Source organism: Brienomyrus brachyistius, unplaced genomic scaffold, assembly GCF_023856365.1.
Source record: "Brienomyrus brachyistius isolate T26 unplaced genomic scaffold, BBRACH_0.4 scaffold64, whole genome shotgun sequence".
Lineage (NCBI taxonomy): Eukaryota > Metazoa > Chordata > Actinopteri > Osteoglossiformes > Mormyridae > Brienomyrus > Brienomyrus brachyistius.
Window position 1 is genome coordinate 1,354,368 of NW_026042339.1, and position 18,755 is coordinate 1,373,122.

Here is an 18,755-nt window from a genome sequence, read left to right on the forward strand (position 1 = left end):
GGAGCTTGCACATTGCACTTCATATTGCACTCACCTAGCTGTTAGCACTGCCTATAGCCTCCCCTACTTTGACTAATTGCACATTTTTTTTCTCCTACTCCTCCTGGGGGGTGACCTCAATCTATCAAGATATCCAGCACACCCTGCTACATGTGACGTTGCCACTACCAATGACGTCCCTACATCCAGTTCGCCGTTCTGCCTGTGCCATCTTCCATGTATGACACGCTGCCTAACCTCTGGTTGCCTGGTGATTGGAAGGAGAGTCGGCACCGGCTTGTCATCACCTCCCTGCTCCCCGGTTGTGTCTCAAATCTTATGATTTGGACAGTGTGACTTGGCACTTAACCATCTCTCCTATTTTACTCTCCCTGCCGGCCCCTGGAGGATGGGCTCCCCCTTTGAGTCTGGTCCCTCCCAAGGCTTCTTCCTTCTAAGGAGTTTTTCCTTGCCACTGTCGCCTATGGCTTACTCACTGGGGGCTTTGGGTGCGGATGCTGTAAAGTGCTTTGAGACGATGTAATGTTGTGATAATGTGCTATACAAAAATAAATTTGTTGTTGCTGTTAATTTGATTTATTGGGAAACCAAAATGTTCCCAAGTCATCGATTACTACTAACTGTACTACTAATGTCATGTATTACTATCACTTACCACTTCTTGTCTTAGTTTTGCACTGACCTATATGGCTTTGCATTATGTCTTGTGTTGTTATTTTTTTATCAATTTAATTTTCTTAATATTTACTCTAATTTTTGCACACATAATATTTTGTTACACTGTGGACCCTGAGCTCTGCAATTTTGTCTCTCTGTATATGGCTGAGATGGCAGTAAAGTTGGCCTTGATTTTGACTGTAACCTGCATTAGCCATCACCGACCCACAGCCACAATTAGAATGCCGAACATTTCCTTGTGAGTTTAATTTCTGCCCATGCCAAAAACTGTATTAGTTTCACTGTGTATGAGAACCAAATGTAATGTACCGAATGGACGAATATGTGTACCATGACAGTCCCACAACCTACCGACCGATAGAGGCTGACCATGCCTGCAGCAGGTAATGTGTGAAGCGGGATTTGGACCAAGTGTAATAATGATGTGAAATGTTGTACAATTATCTTGCACTACATATTTTGGGCCCCATAAAAGCACATCATTTTGGGCCCCCAACCTAGATCAATTCAATTATGTTCCAATTTTTTTAGGGTCCTTGGTGCTCAGGGTCCTTGTCACCTGGCCCCTGCCTTTACAGTACCCTTGCCTTAAATTAACACCATTAATCATAGTACAAAAGAAATTAATATATATGTCAATAAGATTGTGGATTACTATAAATTTAGTCTTCCTTTGCCTGATCTTGGTACCTTTTAAGAGGAATAATGCCAATCGTTTCCATTTTTCGGGCAACTGAAACACTTTAAATATTGCTTATAAAATAATGATTCATTGTGGTTCATGACCTGAGTTGTAGACTTCATGTGACTTTCTCGCCAAAGGGTATTAATGTGAAATGTCCACAGACTGAGAATCACTTCAGAGTGGTCTGGTGGTTTTCCAAAACATAAGCCTTCTGCTGAAGGATCAGGAATATATAAAAATGACTACCTATCTTCCATAAAGACACTTACAAAATCTCATTTGAATTCCTCATTAAAACTTTCACTTTTTCTTCATCCCATCCAGAGTGTCCACCTACCCTTGACCCTGTGCTACAGGAACTGGACAGAATCAGAATCCTTTTATTAGGCAAGTATGAAAATACAAGGAATTGGTTTGGTGGATTTGTTATTTGCATTTTGACCACACTGCATTTGCTAAAACCACAAAGACCGCAGCAACTCATGTAATTCCCGTCGCTGGAGCGATGAACTTCTGGCGCCAACCGGAAGAAGTAACCATCTTTGGCCGGAAGTGCCTTAATAAGCTTTACATCTTCGAGAAGCTTCCGCTCGCACAGGCGGCGGAATTGCGGTCGGAGATACGTGGTTCCTGGTCTCCGTAAGTGTTTCAGGGTTTCACGCCGGTGACACCATTAATCGACCGTTTAGAAATCTGTTAATTTTGTCATGATATTAGCTTTTAGTAAGTGTAGTTATCTTAGTTTGCTTCCTGTTAGGAAACATGAGTTGGGATAAATACGGGCAACGTGGCGAAAACCTTTTTGGTTCATTGGCTTTTAGCTAATTCTGCCGAGACGCGAATGAAAACGCTTACTTTCTATAGATCTGTTGGTTGTCGGTGGGACATATCCAGCGAAAAGCGTCCATTAGCCGCTTGTCTAAGGTAGGGCGGTCCGCCAGTGAATGGCCTCGTCTAGAAACACACACTCTCAACGACATGCCACCGAAAAATCCTTGACATGGAGATGTACCTAAAAGTGAACAGGGTAAATGCATGTGTTAAATATGAATAAACGGGTAACTGACAGTCTAGATTTGATCTGCTCCGTAACAGACGAAGCCTATGTGGTCATTCACTCGTCGGTATTACGGCTCACATAAATAAAATGAGTTATACACATACTAGCAACACAGGTCGCGTTATTCAGCACTGCGTGTGAGATGCTGTGTCGTAATGTCTACATATAAAACAATATAATCCAGAATATATTGCAAAATATTGGTATCTGTATGATATTCTTAGATTAAAATGAAATGTAGGAATGCACCGATCTTTAGATCCACCTATATATAACCCAGCGAATCATTTATAAATGTTTGTGTATACATATATGTATTAACAGAAGAAAAGTGTCATTTTAGAGGGGGTAATACAAGATTAAATAATCTTCACAATTTATTAAATTATAAGGTCTGAATAGTATATTTCTTGGGCTTACCTCATTTTAAAAGCATGATTATATGTGTATAACGCTACAGAATATTTAGGTTAGCTCTGTGAACGTTTGTCCAAATAAATAATTGGACTGGTCTAGATTCATAATTTTGCCATGTTCTCTGAAAACGTAGGAAGATGTATGATGCCCTAGAAGAATGTCACCTGTCATGAAGTTGACCTGCACTTGCATCTTTTCATTTCACTGGAATACTGCACTCTCCACTTGTCTATTTGGTCTGAGGTCTTATGAAACTGAATAATAGATGCTTCTGTAATGCTGCTTTTCCTAAGAGAAGCATCGCTGTTACATTTTACACTAACAGATATAGCAATAAAGCATGACTTCTGACAAATTTTATTTTTAAAATTGTCAGAATCACTTGGTGTATTTACTGGTATGTGCCCTTGCAGTGCATGAATTATGTTGTGCTTTCAGCTATAATCCTTCCGTTTGGTGCCACTTTTAAATGTCTCCTTTGTAACTGAAAACCAAGATGGGATATCTGGAATGTGAGCTGCTATTTGCCTTTACATTCATGGCTGTGTGGCACCATTGATCAGTCAGTGTATGCATCCCTCATCTCCTTCAGGTATAATGTCCCAGCAATGGCGACAAACTCCATGCTAAAGGATCAGATCCGGGTGGCCCAGGAACTGCTGGAGCGGGTTGAGCAGCTCTGCAGCCGGCAGACGCGGGAGATCGAGGGCCGGGCGAAGCTCTGTAGCAAGTTGCGAGCTGAGCTCAGGTTCCTGCAGAAGGTAGAAGCTGGCAAAGTGCAGATCAAGGAATCACACCTGCAGAGCACCAACCTCACCCACCTGAAGGCCATCGTGGAGTCAGCAGAGAGCTTAGAGGATGTAGTGAGTGTGCTACATGTTTTTACTTACGAGGGTACTGCTGGCCAGAGGCAAACGCTGGTGGTAGATGTGGTGGCCAATGGCGGGCACACCTGGGTGAAGGCAATCGGACGCAAGGCAGAGGCTCTGCACAACATCTGGCAGGGTCGCGGCCAGTATGGAGACAAGAGCGTGGTGCGGCAAGGGGAAGAATTTGTGCAGGCCAGTCATCAGCAGCCTGTGCAGTACAGCAACCCACACATCATCTTCGCTTTCTACAATGGGGTATCCAGCCCCATGGCTGACCGGCTGGCTGAGATGGGCATCTCCGTGAAGGGAGACATCGTGGCTGTAAACCAAGTACCTGGAGTGGAAGGGGGTGGGGATGAGGGCGAGGATGATGAAAATGAGGACAGAGGCAGCCCTCCCAGGGAGGAAGAGTACAAAGACTGGATTGAGGAGGATGAATATGAGGAAGATGAAGAAGCAGGTGCCTTCCATACTAGGGTGGACAGGGACACCATTGTTGCCAGTGTGGCATTCCCAACGGAGGTGAAGGTGGACGTGTGTAAGAGGCTCAACCTGGACATCACCACACTGATCACCTATGTGTCTTCTCTAAGCCATGGTAGGTGCCACTTTACCTTCAGGGAGCAAGTGCTGACAGAGCAGGCCGCCCAGGAGCGCCACGAGAAAGTGCTTCCCAAACTGGAGGAGTTCATACAGGGCAAGGAGCTGTTCGCCTGCCAGTCAGCTGTGCAAGACTTTCAGGTCATTCTGGACACGTTGGGGGGCCCTGGGGAGCGGAAGCGGGCAGAGCAGCTGCTGGCCCGCCTGCAGGTGGTGCCGGACAAGCCGTCCGAACGCACCTTGCGGCTAGTAACCAGCTCCAAGGTCAATCGTCGCTCTCTCATGATCTTTGGAACTGGAGATTCCTTGCAGGCAATCACCATGACTGCTAACAGCGGCTTCGTCCGGGCAGCCGCCAACCAGGGTGTCCGTTACAGCGTCTTCATCCACCAGCCCCGTGCCCTCACTGAGGGCAAGGAGTGGAGGGCCAGCCCAATCTAAAGTGGACCCGCAAGGCCTGAACATGGACGAAGAATAACGGAAAATGCGGACGATGGGCTTCAGCAAAATGAAGAGGTCAAGAGAGACTTCTGAGCTCTATCCCCCAGCGGGAGGTTGGACCTTCTGTAACGCATCAACACTATGGACACGATAAGATTAATAATGAAAGGAAACGTGTGGTGGCAGAACGGAAGAATAATCTGAGCGAGCGCCGTTCTACTGACGTCAGCCAGGTTATGTGACCATCTCAGGGTCGTTTTGGAAATCCCGATGTTGTGCTATATACAAGACTAGGGGTTGTTTTTTTTTTTTTTCCCTTTTTATGCAAATATGTTTTAGATCTCTTTAAGCCCATTATATAAGTAAGGAGGTTTTTCGTGTACAAAGTCAAATTTGTGGCATTGTAAGAATTACAGTGCTATGCATGAGTACTTATTTTTCACACTCGATAATATCCTTTATTTTGTTTATTGGCTGCTTTAAAAAGATCACCCTCACTGCCCAAATCAGCTGCCATATTGCTGAATTACAAGCAGCTACCCAGCTGAGAAAATGTACCGTTTTCTCCTCTTCTTTTCAAAGCAATTAAAGAAGGTGAACAAATTTGTGAAATTGTTTTATTTGCCATTTGCACAAGTGTATTGGAATTTCTTTTTGCATATGTTTCTTGCACTTCTCTGAAATGTGTATACAAACACACACACACGGCTGAGAGCAAAGCTTGGGGTTAGGCCATCTATTCAGCACCCTGAAGCATTTCTACATGAAGTTGTGACTGTTTTGTGAAGGACAGAGCTCAAACTGGTGACCTTCCACAGAGGCCTAACCTGCTGGGAAATGGTGACCCATTCCAAAGCACTTCCTAACTAAATTGTATGCATAGTTAAGTTATGTAGTTTCTCAGTCATTCAGAAAACGTTTTCTCATTAAAGAAAAAAATGTGCATGATGACTAAAGATTACAATGTGCAGCGATAATTTAGTACAGTTTAAAATACATAGTTAAACGTTAATGTAACATGGCACGTCAACGTATATCTCCTGACACTGGGCAAAATCTACGTCTGTCTTCACTTCAAACCGGCGGCCGAAATATATCCGCATGAAAGTCGTGAGCGTACACAATTAACTATTAATTGGATTTAAAGAGTGTACATTCAGACCATGACCTGACTCCCCAAATGCCTTATTCATATTCGAACTTATTGGACGGGGTATTTTGATGTGAAGAAGCTGCATTTCGTGTTTCTATCCCTGTGGCGGTAAGTCTTGCGTTCATCGGTTCATCCGCCTTCGGTATCTGCCCTGGTTATTAATTATTTGCCCATGAGGTGGAGCTATAATTGTATGCATAGTTAAAGAGTTATGTATTTTCTCAGTCATTCAGAAAACGTTTTCTCATTAAAGAAAAAATGTGCATAATGACTAAAGATTACAATGTGCAGCGATAATTTAGTACAGTTTAAAATACATAGTTAAACGTTAATGTAACAGCACGTGAACGTATATCTCCTGACACTGGACAAAATCTACGTCTCTGTCTTCACTTCAAACCGGCGGCCGAAATATATCCGCATGAATGTCGTGAGCGTACACAATTAACGACGGCGTGACCTTCACCCAGGAGACACTGTACAGTCCCGGCAGCTTATCTGGATGGGTCCCTGCTTTACTTCGGCACATGATCTTCAATATTAAATAATGGGCGGCGTTCTCTGGGGCAGCGGTTAAACCCGCTAGCGAACCGCCTTCCTTAGACCACCGGCGGCTCACCAGGGAACAGTCAAGTTCTGCACTAGATAGCTTTCGCAGTGTGGCCAGGCGGAGCGCGAACCGACCCCAGATCGGCAACGCCGCGCCGCGCAGTCACGCCACGTACGAGCTGACGTCACATCAGCGTCCTCGTCCCCACCCTTCCGCCATGTTGCCGGGCTGAATCCGACACCGTTCGTACAGTGAAGGGGAGCGGCTGGAGCTTCGTGCTGGGCGCCCGGGGGTCTGCCGAGGGTTGGAAGCAGCGGCTTGGAGCTCAAGAGACGCGACACGACGATACCAAATAACCAGAGGCGAACGCGGCCGCTTTCTGCGTGTTTTTTTCCCCGTCAACTATCCGTCTGGCCAGTCGAGAGCAGCAGGTAGGTGTCGCCGGGGCTTTGGTTGGTCTCCGAGGGCTACCGCCCGTTTCCGAGCTAGCTTAACTCTGCGAGGGGCGTCGTTGCGCTTTCCAGGCTTGTGGTCGCCTTTTCGACGCCCTGACGGCACTGCGTGTCCGGTCTGTGCGGCGCCCTCTGCGAGCTTCGCGGGCGAGGTACGGGGCGCTGTCCATTCGCTTTGCTCTACTCTCACTCCCCGCTCGTGTTCCCCCCACTGTCACTTTACTGTCTCTTCTTATATCCGCTTTCCGTTAATTTTTTTCCCCAGTATGTCTGTGGCTGAAAGCGCCGGCGCTACGTGATGTGGGTTTCCTTGTATGTATAAATATGACCGTGTGTGAGAGAGCGCCCAGCGTTTTGTGTGGGTGGTTATGAAAGCCCCGGGTTTTACTATATGTCTGTACGTATGTATATGTGTGTGCGCCACAGGGTGCGTGTCTGCGCGAGCGAGCCACAGGTTTCGTTATATATGTGCGCGCGAGGCGCGGGTTTTGTTACATGTGCCTGGCGCTCTGGCCCTGTGCGTTGTGGGTTTGCCTGCTCCTACTCTGTGCGACTCCTTGTACGCGCTCGGTTATGGGGGATTTCCTTTGCTGCCTGGATTGTAGGATCAGATGGCCTCGGTTCCCTGGGATCTGTATCGCTTCCCTCCATTTTTAGCCAACGGGGCTTTCTAAAGGATGACCTGTGTGTTGTTGATTTTCCTGTTTGTTGCATTTTAACCGTTCATCCGAAAGCTGATCAATGCATTTTCTGTGGGTTCAGAAACAAAACGTCTCTGTTATGGGTATGCCGCCAACTCGCAGGTCCATTAAAAGAGTGACACTCGGATGATGAATCCATTAAGCATCTTTTGCATTCTGGGGGTGGCACATTGGTCTCATACCTCTAGCACTGGGGCTCTGATTCACATCTCTGGTTTCGTTTGCAAGCATTTCCCCCCAAGTAATATAGTATCCCCTCCTCGTTTAAAAGAATGCAGTAGGATGAATTTCCGACACATTTGTCCTGTGCGTGTGAGCATTAGTCAGCAAATGGCATACTGCTCGAGAAAGTGTACTCGCATGCATTCTGGTGAGGAGAAGCCCTTGTCTGTGTATATTAAACCTTTCTTTTACATCTGTACATCTGTTGTATAGTGCCGACAAAAGTATTCGTTAATTTGCTATATTTGTTTTATTGCTCAGTGCAGTCTGTAACCATAATATTGCTGATTCAGACTCAAAGCATTTTTTTTATTATTTTGTAAGGTGAAATGTTAATTGCTTCATTTTGGTGCCACTGATTCATGTGGCCCCTCATGTTAGTAATTGCACTCCATTGTGCCTCATTGATATCTGCAAATATAAAGGGAGGTGTGAGCTGATTGTGGAGTGAGAGGTCTTGTTGAGCTGCTGCTTCGCACATGTTCACATTGACAGCATGCCTGTGACTGGATGTGCAGGTCTGTCGTGAAGGTCTGGAGTTTGTATCATGTAGGGAGGTCAGAGGTCGGTAGGCTCTGCAGGGACCTGGCGGCAGCTGCGAGAGCCTCTGGCTCTTCATACACCTGTGGGTGGCCAGTGAGGTGCAGTGTGCGGTAGCAGGGCCATTTGTTATAGAGGTGTGTCTCCTCGGGTTGTTCCTGTAAGCTAGATGTGTCCTTGAAGACTGTGACTACTGTGTTGTTCAACTGATTTGATTGTATAATGGAGCGTTTTTGTATTCCACAAAGATAACCAATGCTTAGCCCCTATTCTGCTTCCAGGGTTAGTTTTGGTGTTAACAGCGTTATAGAATAGCCAGGTGAGTACCAGTGCTGTTAATGTTTAACCTGAGCATCATTACCGCAAGTCGGCTGTTTAATGCCCTTTGTGTTCCTAAGTGTGCATTTTGGGAGGGTTTGCTGCTGGGCATCGCTGTTAAGGCTTTAACTTTCTCACCTAATCAGTGCTGGGTCTCTGCCAAACCGTATCTTATTATGGGCCAATTGTAGTAGTGTTGTACTTGTTCATGTTATGGATGATCCCATCAGAATTTGGACCTGTGTGCACAAATGGTGATCCCTTGTTTATTCTTTAATTTCAGAAGCTAGCATATACTCTCAGTAAGCCATACCTACCATTAAGGGTTGCCCTGTATACCTGCATTCTGTACTGCTCAATAATTCAACAAAGAATGGCCAATCAGCCACCCATCTTGTCTGCCCGTGTCCTGAATGGCACCCCAAAGCAAACCCTGTCCATCTGTCACAGCACCTTTTATGGTCTCAGACCTTCCCTAAACTATCCTGTACTCTTCTGTTGAGGTGATGCAGTGTTGCTTTTGGCCTTGAGCTACACAAAAGCTGTTCTGCGGCCTTAACACGGTACTCCACCGATGTGTGAGTGCAGCGTTAAGCACAGCTGTGCCCCATCCCCGAGGCTCCTCTCAAGTTTCTGCCTCTGCCTGGCAGTGCCACTCCTTCTGCCTCACTGCTGGACACCCAGTGCACATTAGCAGCGCGCGGTGGCTCCAGCCTGCGTGTGTCTGACTGCAAAGGGCACAGGGCAGCCAGTCTGCTCCCAAGAGCCCCCTGATTGTTACCTTTCCACATTTTCAAAGTAGAGGAATGTGGCTCCCAGCTGCCCTCACTCTTTCATGGAGGACGGCCCCAGTTTGCAGCCTGGATACCAGCTCCCTGTGCACCGGGTCTCCATGCGACAGCCCATCGCCTGGTTCAGTTTTATGGGGGTTTTGGAAATGGGTCATAAAGTTCTCCGTTTGCCAAAGTCCACTCTGTGTTTTCCCCTCCGTATGGCCTGATTCTGCCACAGATTCAGCATGTAACCCACACTGAATTAGCGAGATTAGTTTTGTCTGGCTCGACTTGTGACTAGTGACTGAATGTGAACATGTCAGGCGGATGAGCCTCTTAAGTTTGATCTTTTACACTCTATGTGAAGAGGCCATTAGGATGTGGTTGGGGCATCAGGGAGCATTTACATTCCTTGCTGGGAACAGGATGAGGGGTTTCATGTTTTTCTGGCTGTTCTCCTGTGCCGGGTCCTCATTTACGAGCTGTGGGGTGACGATGCCTTTGCAGGAGCTGTGTTATCGGTGTCCTCAGACGCGGCCCATCAGCACTCACTCTCTTCAGCAGGATCCTTAATTCGGCGTCAGCCTGGCCGACACTCGTCACAGGGGCTGATTCTTCTGTTTGCTTGTGTGATGAATATAACACATTCAGGACTATTTTAGTATAATCCCAGGATTGAAGAATCTTCCTGGGGGGGGGGGGGGGGGGGGAGCGTTCACCTTGTCATCAAATAGTATAGTCTAGAACATTCTGTGGGTGTTATTTGCATGGATGAAGCAGTGGTTCAGGAAGTTCAGTTCCCACACTTTAGAAAAGCCAAATGTTAGCTCTGCACTCATTAATGTGCCCAGAATGGCTAATATGTTGAGGGATTCTTTATTTGTTTGTTCATTAATAATACATACTGCCCAGACTAGTTTCTGGGTAGTTGATCCTGTGGTGCGTTTTTTTTCTACCAACATCCTTGCCACTGGACGTTCATTCTGCGAGGTAGGTTCCAGGTACACCGGAGCACTCCAGTTTGGTCCTTGCTAATTCTCCATCATCCAGGCAGCTGTTTGTTGTCTTTGCCTGGGGTGATTTCAAGGGCAAGAGCGTTTGGAAATATTAAAGAAGACTCATCAGATGAGAACCAGCCATAAGCAGGGATTTGTGTGGCTCAATGGTTTGAAGGTGAGGGCTTCTTATGCAGGCCAGTATTTCCCCTCGGTTTACAGCTTTGTGGGGGGGGGGGTGCAGACAGACACCGACAGGATTCATGGTGTTCATGTGTTTCTTTTAATGACAGCAGTCCAAAAAATATTTTTTTTTTGTCTGCTTTTCAGACGGTTGACGCGACATTCTGACACGTGCTCTCTGTCCGCTGGTGGGAGAGCGTGCTCACCTGTGTGTGACTGTGCACGCATCAGGCCAGAACTCCGCCATGCGCGATACAGAGAGCAGAGGACAAGTGTGAATGTGCGACCGTGTAGAGACAAAAATGGCATTCTGTTGGGTAAATAAGCGTTGCGGTGCATGTGGTCCTGAGTCGGAATGAAAGGAGGGATCGTTCTGACCATGTGTGTGATGATGATTTTAGTTCTGCAGCTTGTTAAATTCAAAATGCCCACTGTTATCATGTAAATCAGATACCAGTTTTAATATCTTATTAAAAGTACAGTGACAACTTCATCCCAAATGTGCAATATTTATCATTATAGCACAGGTCTGTTATTCATGATGAACTTCAACTGATGCTTGGGGTCTCTGAAAAGGAGAAAAATAATGCCTCTGTGTAATGAAGTATGAGCACTGAGCTGTGTAATTGTATTTTATGGACCTGTTGCTATGGGCTGTTTGTAATTCATTGTCTGATTGGGGATCAATGTTCAACAAATAAAGCATCCAACCTGGACATGAGTGATCTGTAAACTGAACAATGAATTCATAATAAGCAGGATCTCTTGGCGTAGCTTATCTGGTCTGCAACATGTCAGCTCATGTGCTTCATTATCCCATGGGAACAGTCACTCTGGTGCCTCACGTGGAGGGAGTTGAACCACACGATGTTGCGTCTCAGTGATCTGGGTGCTAGAACCTCCAGTATCTTTCTTTTTGGCCCAGACCCATTCCTGGGTTGGCCATGTTGCGTGGATCCTCATTGCTGGCTGCATTGACACTGTGCTCTGTCGGTCTGAAGCCGTCCCTTGTCTCTCCCGGGGGTCTGTCTGGTGACCTCAGCATAGATGTGAGTTGCTGTCAGTGCCTCATTCTGATCCCACCCTTTCTTTGAGCTCAGGCCTGGTCAGTGTTTACTGGGACCACGAGCCCTTACTATGACTCACTCCTCCTCCTTGTGGGATGTGACTCCCGCTTTGGGACCAGCAGCTGTCGTGATCTGTTTTCACTGGTACCATTGCTAAGCTCTTCTACGAACTTCCACTTTTCTTTTTGGGGTATCATATGAATATGGAGTCTTGCTTTAAAGTAGGCAATTTAGCACCTTTCCCTGTAAGACAGGGCATTGGGGGGGGGTGCCCTCATGCCTGACAGATCCCCCAAAATTGACAGTGGTCAGTCAGGGCAGTGCTACTCTAAGTGACCCGGTCATGGTGTGGACCGATGTCATGCTTGGACGGGCCCATCAGCTGTGTGAGTTGGAATTTGACTCCACATTTTCCCATTTTACTGACGTATGACAGTGGTGTGTGGGCGTGGCATGGCAGTCTATCCAGGCGTGCCATGCAGTGGCAGATGGGCTGTTGGGTGTGATGGAGAGCCTGCATTGGTCGGATAGGGTAAAGGAGACCCTTTCTTGACTGTACCAAGTCTGCAGGGCACCGTTCTCTCTGAATTCACCCCTTTCTACCCTGTAGTGGAAGACGCGGGCCTTTAGGTTTACGTGTTTACGGTGATGTCACATTATAATGCCCAGAATGCAACTTCAACACCCATGTTGGTCCCTCCCCAGGCCTCTTGCTGCTAGGCCTCGTGCTAAATGGCTGGGGGGCCTCAGGGTGCTCATTTAATGGTACTTGCACCAGCCTGGGATCAGGGAAAGCGGGCACATCGCCGAATTGTAAGCAAGCCGCTCTTTGCCTTCTCCAAGTGTCTGCCGCAAGATAGGCAGGAGAGATCTGAAACCTAATGAGCGTAGTGTGTGGATGCCGTTTTGGGGATGACGGAACAGGAAGCACAAACAGGAAGTATGACCTTTAGTGCTGCATGATGGAAAAAGGAACATAAACAAACGCGCCAAGGAACATCCTGGAATTCCAGAAGGGTCTGTTTCTGCTTACCAAAGACTGATCATTCCGGGGCGGGATGCATGTACAGCACATAAGCTGTGGTTTAGGCTTGGGGAGAGTGCGGTTCTTCCTCAGTCTATCTCTGGTGTGGTTCCGTGTTTAAAATGTGAGACGGCCAAACCCTTCACCAAAATGAGGAGGGCCACAGTGTCCAGCTGATGTAATGGAGCCATGGGAGCGCGCTCCAGGGGAACAGAGGGGTCTGTGTGTGACCCTGGGGAATGGGGGGGGGGGGATCGGCAGAAAGCCAGAGGATCCAGAGAGAGTGTGCGGAGACTAGTCTTTTGTTCAGCATTGAAGCACCTTGTAAGTGAAGGTTAGGAGACGCGGTGGCCAGTGGAGACTCCATCATCTGCCCAGAACCTTCTTGGCCACGGTGGTGTGAAAACAGGGCCATTAGTATCTCGCCATGGCAAATGCCGCCTATTCTGGAAGCTTCCAGAAAGCAGCCGGACGAAAATCCTGCAGTCTAGCTTTCCCCTTCAAGGTCAGTGCACTCACGTCACACGCATGTTGTGAAGGACAGACCATGAAGTGCATGTCCGTAACGGGTACTGGTAGAAGTGAAGCTGGATTGATGGTGCAGAGGATTGACAGGTCAGCAGTTTCCAGAGAAGAGATTTCCGCCTCTGTGAAGTGTTGGAGAACCTTGCTGACAGACTTTTGAGTGGATGCGGTGTGCATGTTAAGGGCGGGACTTTTGGCTGGCTGCTGGGCTCTGATTGGCTCCTGTGGAGTCATGAGTTAACACTGAAGTTACACTGACCTTGGCATGTCTGGTGCCCCATCTCACGCCCCCGGTTTCCATAGCAATGAATGAAGAAGTGGGCTTGCATTCCTGTTCGGTTCCCCCAGGGAGAAGTAGTAAGGCTACTGGAATCCTTCCAGCAGTTTTGTGTGCCGTCTTAAAATATTTATTCTATTGGTCATTCATAACACGACTGGCTGGCCTTTTTAAATAAGCACATTCACGTTCATCTTCTGAGATGAGTGTGGGCTCTGCCTTTCCTCACAGCTTTAGGGATGCTAAGGGCCTTTCCGCATGACCCCAAACTGATCTCAGGACAGCTCTGTATTGCTGGGGGCCCTTGAGACCAAGCTCATCAGTCTGCACAGCTGTACGAAGGTGTCCCCTATGGAATGAGGGTGACTTACGGTGTAGCATGTGATTTATGTGCGCATCTTGACGGAATCTATTTCGTACGCTATACAGGCAGAGCCTTTAGAGGTTTAATGCAGGACACAGTGCTGAGTATGAGCAGTGGACATGGTGTCGAAGCCAAGTTTGTAAGCAGGAGGGTGGGGCCAAACCCAGCATATGCTTTAAACTAGGAGTCAGAGTGGAATCTCCAACTTAAGTCTGTCACCTTACTGATGGATGCCTTTTTTTTCTTTTCAGGGAGAATCTGTCTTCTGACTCCTGACTGGTGGGATCCTGCACTCCTTCACTGCCCTCTGCTTCTCTCTCCATCACTCTCTCCTTCTCTGTCTGTCTCTCTCTCTCCGCCCGTGTACAGCCATGGCCGCCAACAAGCCTAAGGGGCAGAACTCATTGGCCCTGCACAAGGTCATCATGGTGGGCAGTGGTGGCGTGGGCAAGTCGGCCCTCACCCTGCAGTTCATGTATGACGAGGTGAGCGGCCAACCCTGTCGCTCGTGTGCTGCCGGGCTCTGAATCATTTTCTGCCAAGGGGCCTCTCACCTTAGAGATTAGGCAAACACATGGTTCTCAGGCATGTGGAACCGTTGGTCTTTTCAGTTCGTGGAGGACTATGAGCCGACCAAAGCCGACAGCTACAGGAAGAAGGTGGTCCTGGACGGCGAGGAGGTCCAGATCGATATCTTGGACACGGCAGGGCAGGAGGACTACGCCGCCATCCGGGACAACTACTTCCGCAGCGGAGAGGGATTCCTCTGTGTGTTCTCCATCACGGAGCTAGAGTCCTTCACCGCCACCGCGGATTTCAGGTGGGACCTAGGAGAGAGAGAGAGTTCAGCAGAGGACAGAAACTAAACCCCGGGCAGGGGAATGTAACCTCTGACCGGGGAAGTGAACTCCCTCCATACAGGAACATCTGGGTGTTTAGGATGGCAGGAACCAAGTTGCATACCTGTACTCCACAGAGAGCAGATCTTGCGGGTGAAGGAGGATGAGAACGTGCCCTTCCTGCTGGTCGGGAACAAGTCTGACCTGGAGGACCGTCGGCAGGTGGGCGTGGAGGAAGCGAAGGCGCGTGCCGAGCAGTGGGGAGTCAGTTACGTGGAGACTTCAGCCAAAACCCGCGCCAATGTGGACAAGGTGGGCCTGGATGGAGGAAGGTGGTTCATTGTACCGTCCGTCTGTGTCTGTGTCTGTCCGTCTGTCCATCCATCCTCCACACCGAGGGACCTGCAGATAACAGGAACACTCTTTAACCCCAAGTTCAGTAACCTAAATTTCAATAGTAGGTATTTTGAATGTGTTTATTTTCAGTGCCTTCCATTTCTGACTTGCAAGCCCATGAATGAAAACCTTTCATTTATGTTTCATGGTTAATGTTCTTTGTTCTGTCTGATGTTATTCATCCGTGCTGTGTCACACAGATTATAACTCCCAGAATTAAAATCTAGCATGCTTGACATTCCTGGCAAATAGTGTTTCCGAGTCTGATTTCAGTATTAGGAACAGCATGAATGCTATCTGCAGCTGTGACATTCTCGTCGACGGCATCACAAGTCAGTGGTCAATCTTGTCATCCGCAGGTGTTCTTTGACCTGATGCGTGAGATCCGGGCAAGAAAGATGGAGGACAGCAAGGAGAAAAATGGAAAAAAGAAGAGAAAAAGCCTGGCCAATCGGATTCGAGAGCGATGCTGCATTTTATAATGGCCGCCGGCCTCTTCCACAGCCCTCTGTTAACGATTCCTCCTCTTTGTGTTGGTTCCCCTAAGCTCCCTCTGAACAGCTCAGGCTGTGAGAGGTCGTTTCCTCTTGTGTCTCTGGGATGGGGGTAAGTTTGGGAGCGAGAGATGCGTAGCGCTTTAGGAGCTAAGGGGGGGGTGGTGAACAGCTGGATGGGGTACATGGTGAAAGGACTCTTCTCGCTGTATAACTTGTATATATCTGGTGCCATAAGCACAGTGATCACGACAGTTCTGTCTTTTTCCCGTTTTTTTTTTTTTTTTTTTTAAATCATTTAGAGCAGCCCTTCCTATTCCCCTGTGGAGAGTTTTATATACATGCTTAGTTACAGGCAGACGGCCCACCAGTCAGGTTCAGCTTCATGTTGCTGGTGCATCACGTTCCTCTTAGTTCCACTACATTTCCCATGAGGCCTAGCGACAGGACTCTTGAACTGGGGCTCACGAGGCCAGCATGGCGAGAGGCAGAGGTGAAAACCGTCCCTCCAGCTCAGAGGCCGGCTGCTTACCTGCCACCGCTGCGTTTCTGAGCCCCACCCGTGCACTGTGAGCGTGTCTGACCTGAGGAAAGCCACTGCAAGCTCCTGGAATTAGTCATGTGACCTACGGCTGGTGGTGGGAGACGTCTGTGCCGTATCACCTGGTTTCCTTCACAGCTGCTGTGTTGCGTCACGTGTGTGTACATCTAAGTGCTCCGGTCCAGTCCGGTCTGGTTCCGCCTCTGTCCCGTTTGCCTTCATGTTAAATGGCACCCTTCCTGCCTCTTGCCGTGTTGGGCTAGAGTACAGGAATTGGGGCCTGGTCGCAAGCACAGCTGCTGGGTGGTGAGAGGGGCAGGAGGTCACCTACCTAGGCCACCTGTGCTCGTTAAGCGTGTCACTAATAGTCTTTTTCTGTGTGGTTAGCTAATGACACTCAGTAATGTTTAATCTGAAATGTAGTGATGGCACCCCTGTGCTTGTGGGTGGGTGCTTAATTCTGTAAGTATGCTTTGCCTTACTGACATCTCCGTTCTTTAGCAGATGCATTGCGTGGCGCTTGCTGCAAGCATCGCAATTGTCATTTCATTCACAGTGTCATTTCAGAAACTAACGCCATTATTTAAAGGTCGAGTCTTTTCTGTACTACTGGCGGATTACGTTCCAAAGGACATTTCATAACCCCCAAAACAAGTTCATAGGAAGACGGTGCAGACGGTGGGACCAATATGTTGAATTGGAAACCTTGGTGAATCTCTGCACTGTGGCCCCTGACTTCCTGAAGCATTTCTTAAGGGGCTGGAGCTCTGTGTCCCATGCAAGCTAATGATGACAAAGGGCTGAGGATTCCTCCTGCTGCTTCAGCTCAGCGTTTCTTGTGCATCACTTTCTCCTGTGGCCTGATTTTGAACGGAGTCGGCTTGGTCCTGCTTCAGACTGGATGAACATGTTCTCAGCAGCACTAAACGCTCTGTACCGCTCTGTACAAACCAGTGCGATGCAGCCCGGAGGATGGCGTCTCCCAGGTAACCGAAACCCATAACACTAACTATAGCGTGCCTCCATGGTGCAGTCCTGCTCATGCTGAAACCGTCTAAGAAAATATGTGCTGATGTTCTGTGTTTGTGCTTTGTTGGAGCGGATGTGGGGCATTGCAGGTTAGATGAGATTTCGTTTTGTGCCCACTCCCCTCTTTCCTGCAAGATTGCTTCATCCACATGCATCCCTACTGAATGTTATCCAGCGAGGAGGGGAGGGGAGGGGGGGGGCTTTTCCTGGAACTTGGACATTTCAAATGAGGAATCGTTTTTGAAGACTTCTAAATGCCCTTTTCTAGTAGCTCGTTAAGTCTGTTTTATTGCTCAGCTTTGGGGATGGTTTAGAAAACGGGCTTTAAAGGAAGAAGGGGGGGTTTCAACATTAATAAATAGTATGGATACTATGTGTACGTCTCACTGAACCTCCACTGTTTCCCACTCTCTCAACTGTTGTGACGATGCTTTAGCCCTGCTTATTTTGTCATAAGTACCGTGTAACCAGGGATCCTTAACTGAACCACTAACGTCATTTTCTGTTTGTGGCACGTGGGTGCAGAGGTGTGATGACGCTGCAGGGAAGGGCTGAGGCTCCTCCTGCCCACGCCTCTTTGCTGTACTTTGAGCCATTAAGAGAGCTTAAAACAATGTGAAGATGACATGAATAAAGAAATAAACTACCATTTTATAACTTGTACCCTGCAGTCTGTTTGTTTGGCAGCGTCCCTTATGTAAATTCTGAGAACAAGGAGCATGACTGTTACAGCCACTTTCGAATCGGCACCTCGGCATGTTCATTTTCTCTGGTCACTAATGGTTAATGGCCCCCAGCTTGTATTGCTGCCTCAACATTCATTCCTTCAAATCAGTCATTAAACCTACTGGTCCTGCATTTAAAGGCATTCTGTCATTTTAAGCCCCCTGCTTTAGGTTCAGGCCACCCCTACAAACAGTGTGTATGAAATAACATCTATTTTAAAAACAGCTACGCTACCCACCCCCCCGTAATTTCAAATCGCCGTACATCTCTAACCTGTTCTCTAACGTAAAATCTCACGTCCAACTGAGTTAATCCCCACATGAGGTTGGGAAGAACACAAATTGGAAAATACGGGAGAAATGAAAAGAAATGCCAAATTTGTTTCTCTAAGTGGTCTTACACGTCATTCCTATATATATTAATGTCGAGCATCGGAATACGTGGTTTGTTCATGGTATTATTCATGGTATTATTCTTACCAGCTGCCTTGTTTTTAAGGAAAATCAGTGCTCATATGTGCAAGACTGAAGAGTAATACGAATGTTATACCATATGACAGTCACAAAAATAAAATGCAGAAAATCGCTAATCACATTTAGTAAAACTAAATCATCTGATTATATTACTGTCGCTAATTCCTTTTTAGTTTAGAAACATTTAAAAATGTTAAATTCATTGAGAGGAAATCATCTCTTTCGTAAAATCCAATCTATCTCTTTTGGACTAGAGATGTTTTAACTAACATTTTCTTACCTTGAACTCCTTAGTGATTGTGATTGCTAAATATTCAACAACAATTAAACAAGGCAGCACTAGATGTGTTCAAAGCAGCAATA

At 47.3% G+C, this 18,755-nt stretch overlaps 3 protein-coding genes across 5 annotated transcripts in view; 2 read left to right on the forward strand and 1 right to left on the reverse strand.

Annotated features, from left to right (window-relative positions):
- The window catches only part of inhbab (inhibin subunit beta Ab), a 254,389-nt gene that overhangs the window by 123,877 nt on the left and 111,757 nt on the right, over positions 1-18,755 (reverse strand). The window lies entirely within an intron of this gene.
- Positions 1,905-5,353, forward strand: cunh7orf25 (chromosome unknown C7orf25 homolog). Of its 2 annotated transcripts, XM_049002155.1 has the most exons (3): positions 1,912-2,002; positions 2,228-2,287; positions 3,433-5,353. In XM_049002155.1, exon 3 carries the CDS (start codon positions 3,449-3,451, stop codon positions 4,748-4,750), a length of 1,302 nt encoding a protein of 433 aa, XP_048858112.1. In that variant the 5' UTR covers positions 1,912-2,002; positions 2,228-2,287; positions 3,433-3,448; the 3' UTR covers positions 4,751-5,353. The 2 variants fall into 2 exon arrangements, with proteins under 2 accessions (XP_048858113.1, XP_048858112.1); XM_049002156.1 differs by lacking the exon at positions 2,228-2,287 and having other exon boundaries at positions 1,905-2,002.
- ralab (v-ral simian leukemia viral oncogene homolog Ab (ras related)) lies at positions 6,636-17,856 on the forward strand. Of its 2 annotated transcripts, none has more exons than XM_049002162.1 (5): positions 6,636-6,884; positions 14,146-14,379; positions 14,506-14,714; positions 14,871-15,045; positions 15,489-17,856. In XM_049002162.1, exons 2-5 carry the CDS (start codon positions 14,266-14,268, stop codon positions 15,609-15,611), a joined length of 621 nt encoding a protein of 206 aa, XP_048858119.1. In that variant the 5' UTR covers positions 6,636-6,884; positions 14,146-14,265; the 3' UTR covers positions 15,612-17,856. The 2 variants fall into 2 exon arrangements, with proteins under 2 accessions (XP_048858119.1, XP_048858120.1); XM_049002163.1 differs by lacking the exon at positions 6,636-6,884 and adding an exon at positions 6,935-7,976.

What these genes read in the sequence shown, in the direction of transcription:
- cunh7orf25 (XM_049002156.1), top strand. Translation starts at nt 3,449, where the DNA reads ATGGCGACAAACTCCATGCTAAAGGATCAGATCCGGGTGGCCCAGGAA.
- ralab (XM_049002162.1), top strand. Translation starts at nt 14,266, where the DNA reads ATGGCCGCCAACAAGCCTAAGGGGCAGAACTCATTGGCCCTGCACAAG. An exon ending in TGCAGTTCATGTATGACGAG is followed by an intron (nt 14,380 to 14,505) that starts GTGAGCGGCCAA and finishes TGGTCTTTTCAG; the next exon opens with TTCGTGGAGGACTATGAGCC. An exon ending in CCCGCGCCAATGTGGACAAG is followed by an intron (nt 15,046 to 15,488) that starts GTGGGCCTGGAT and finishes TGTCATCCGCAG; the next exon opens with GTGTTCTTTGACCTGATGCG.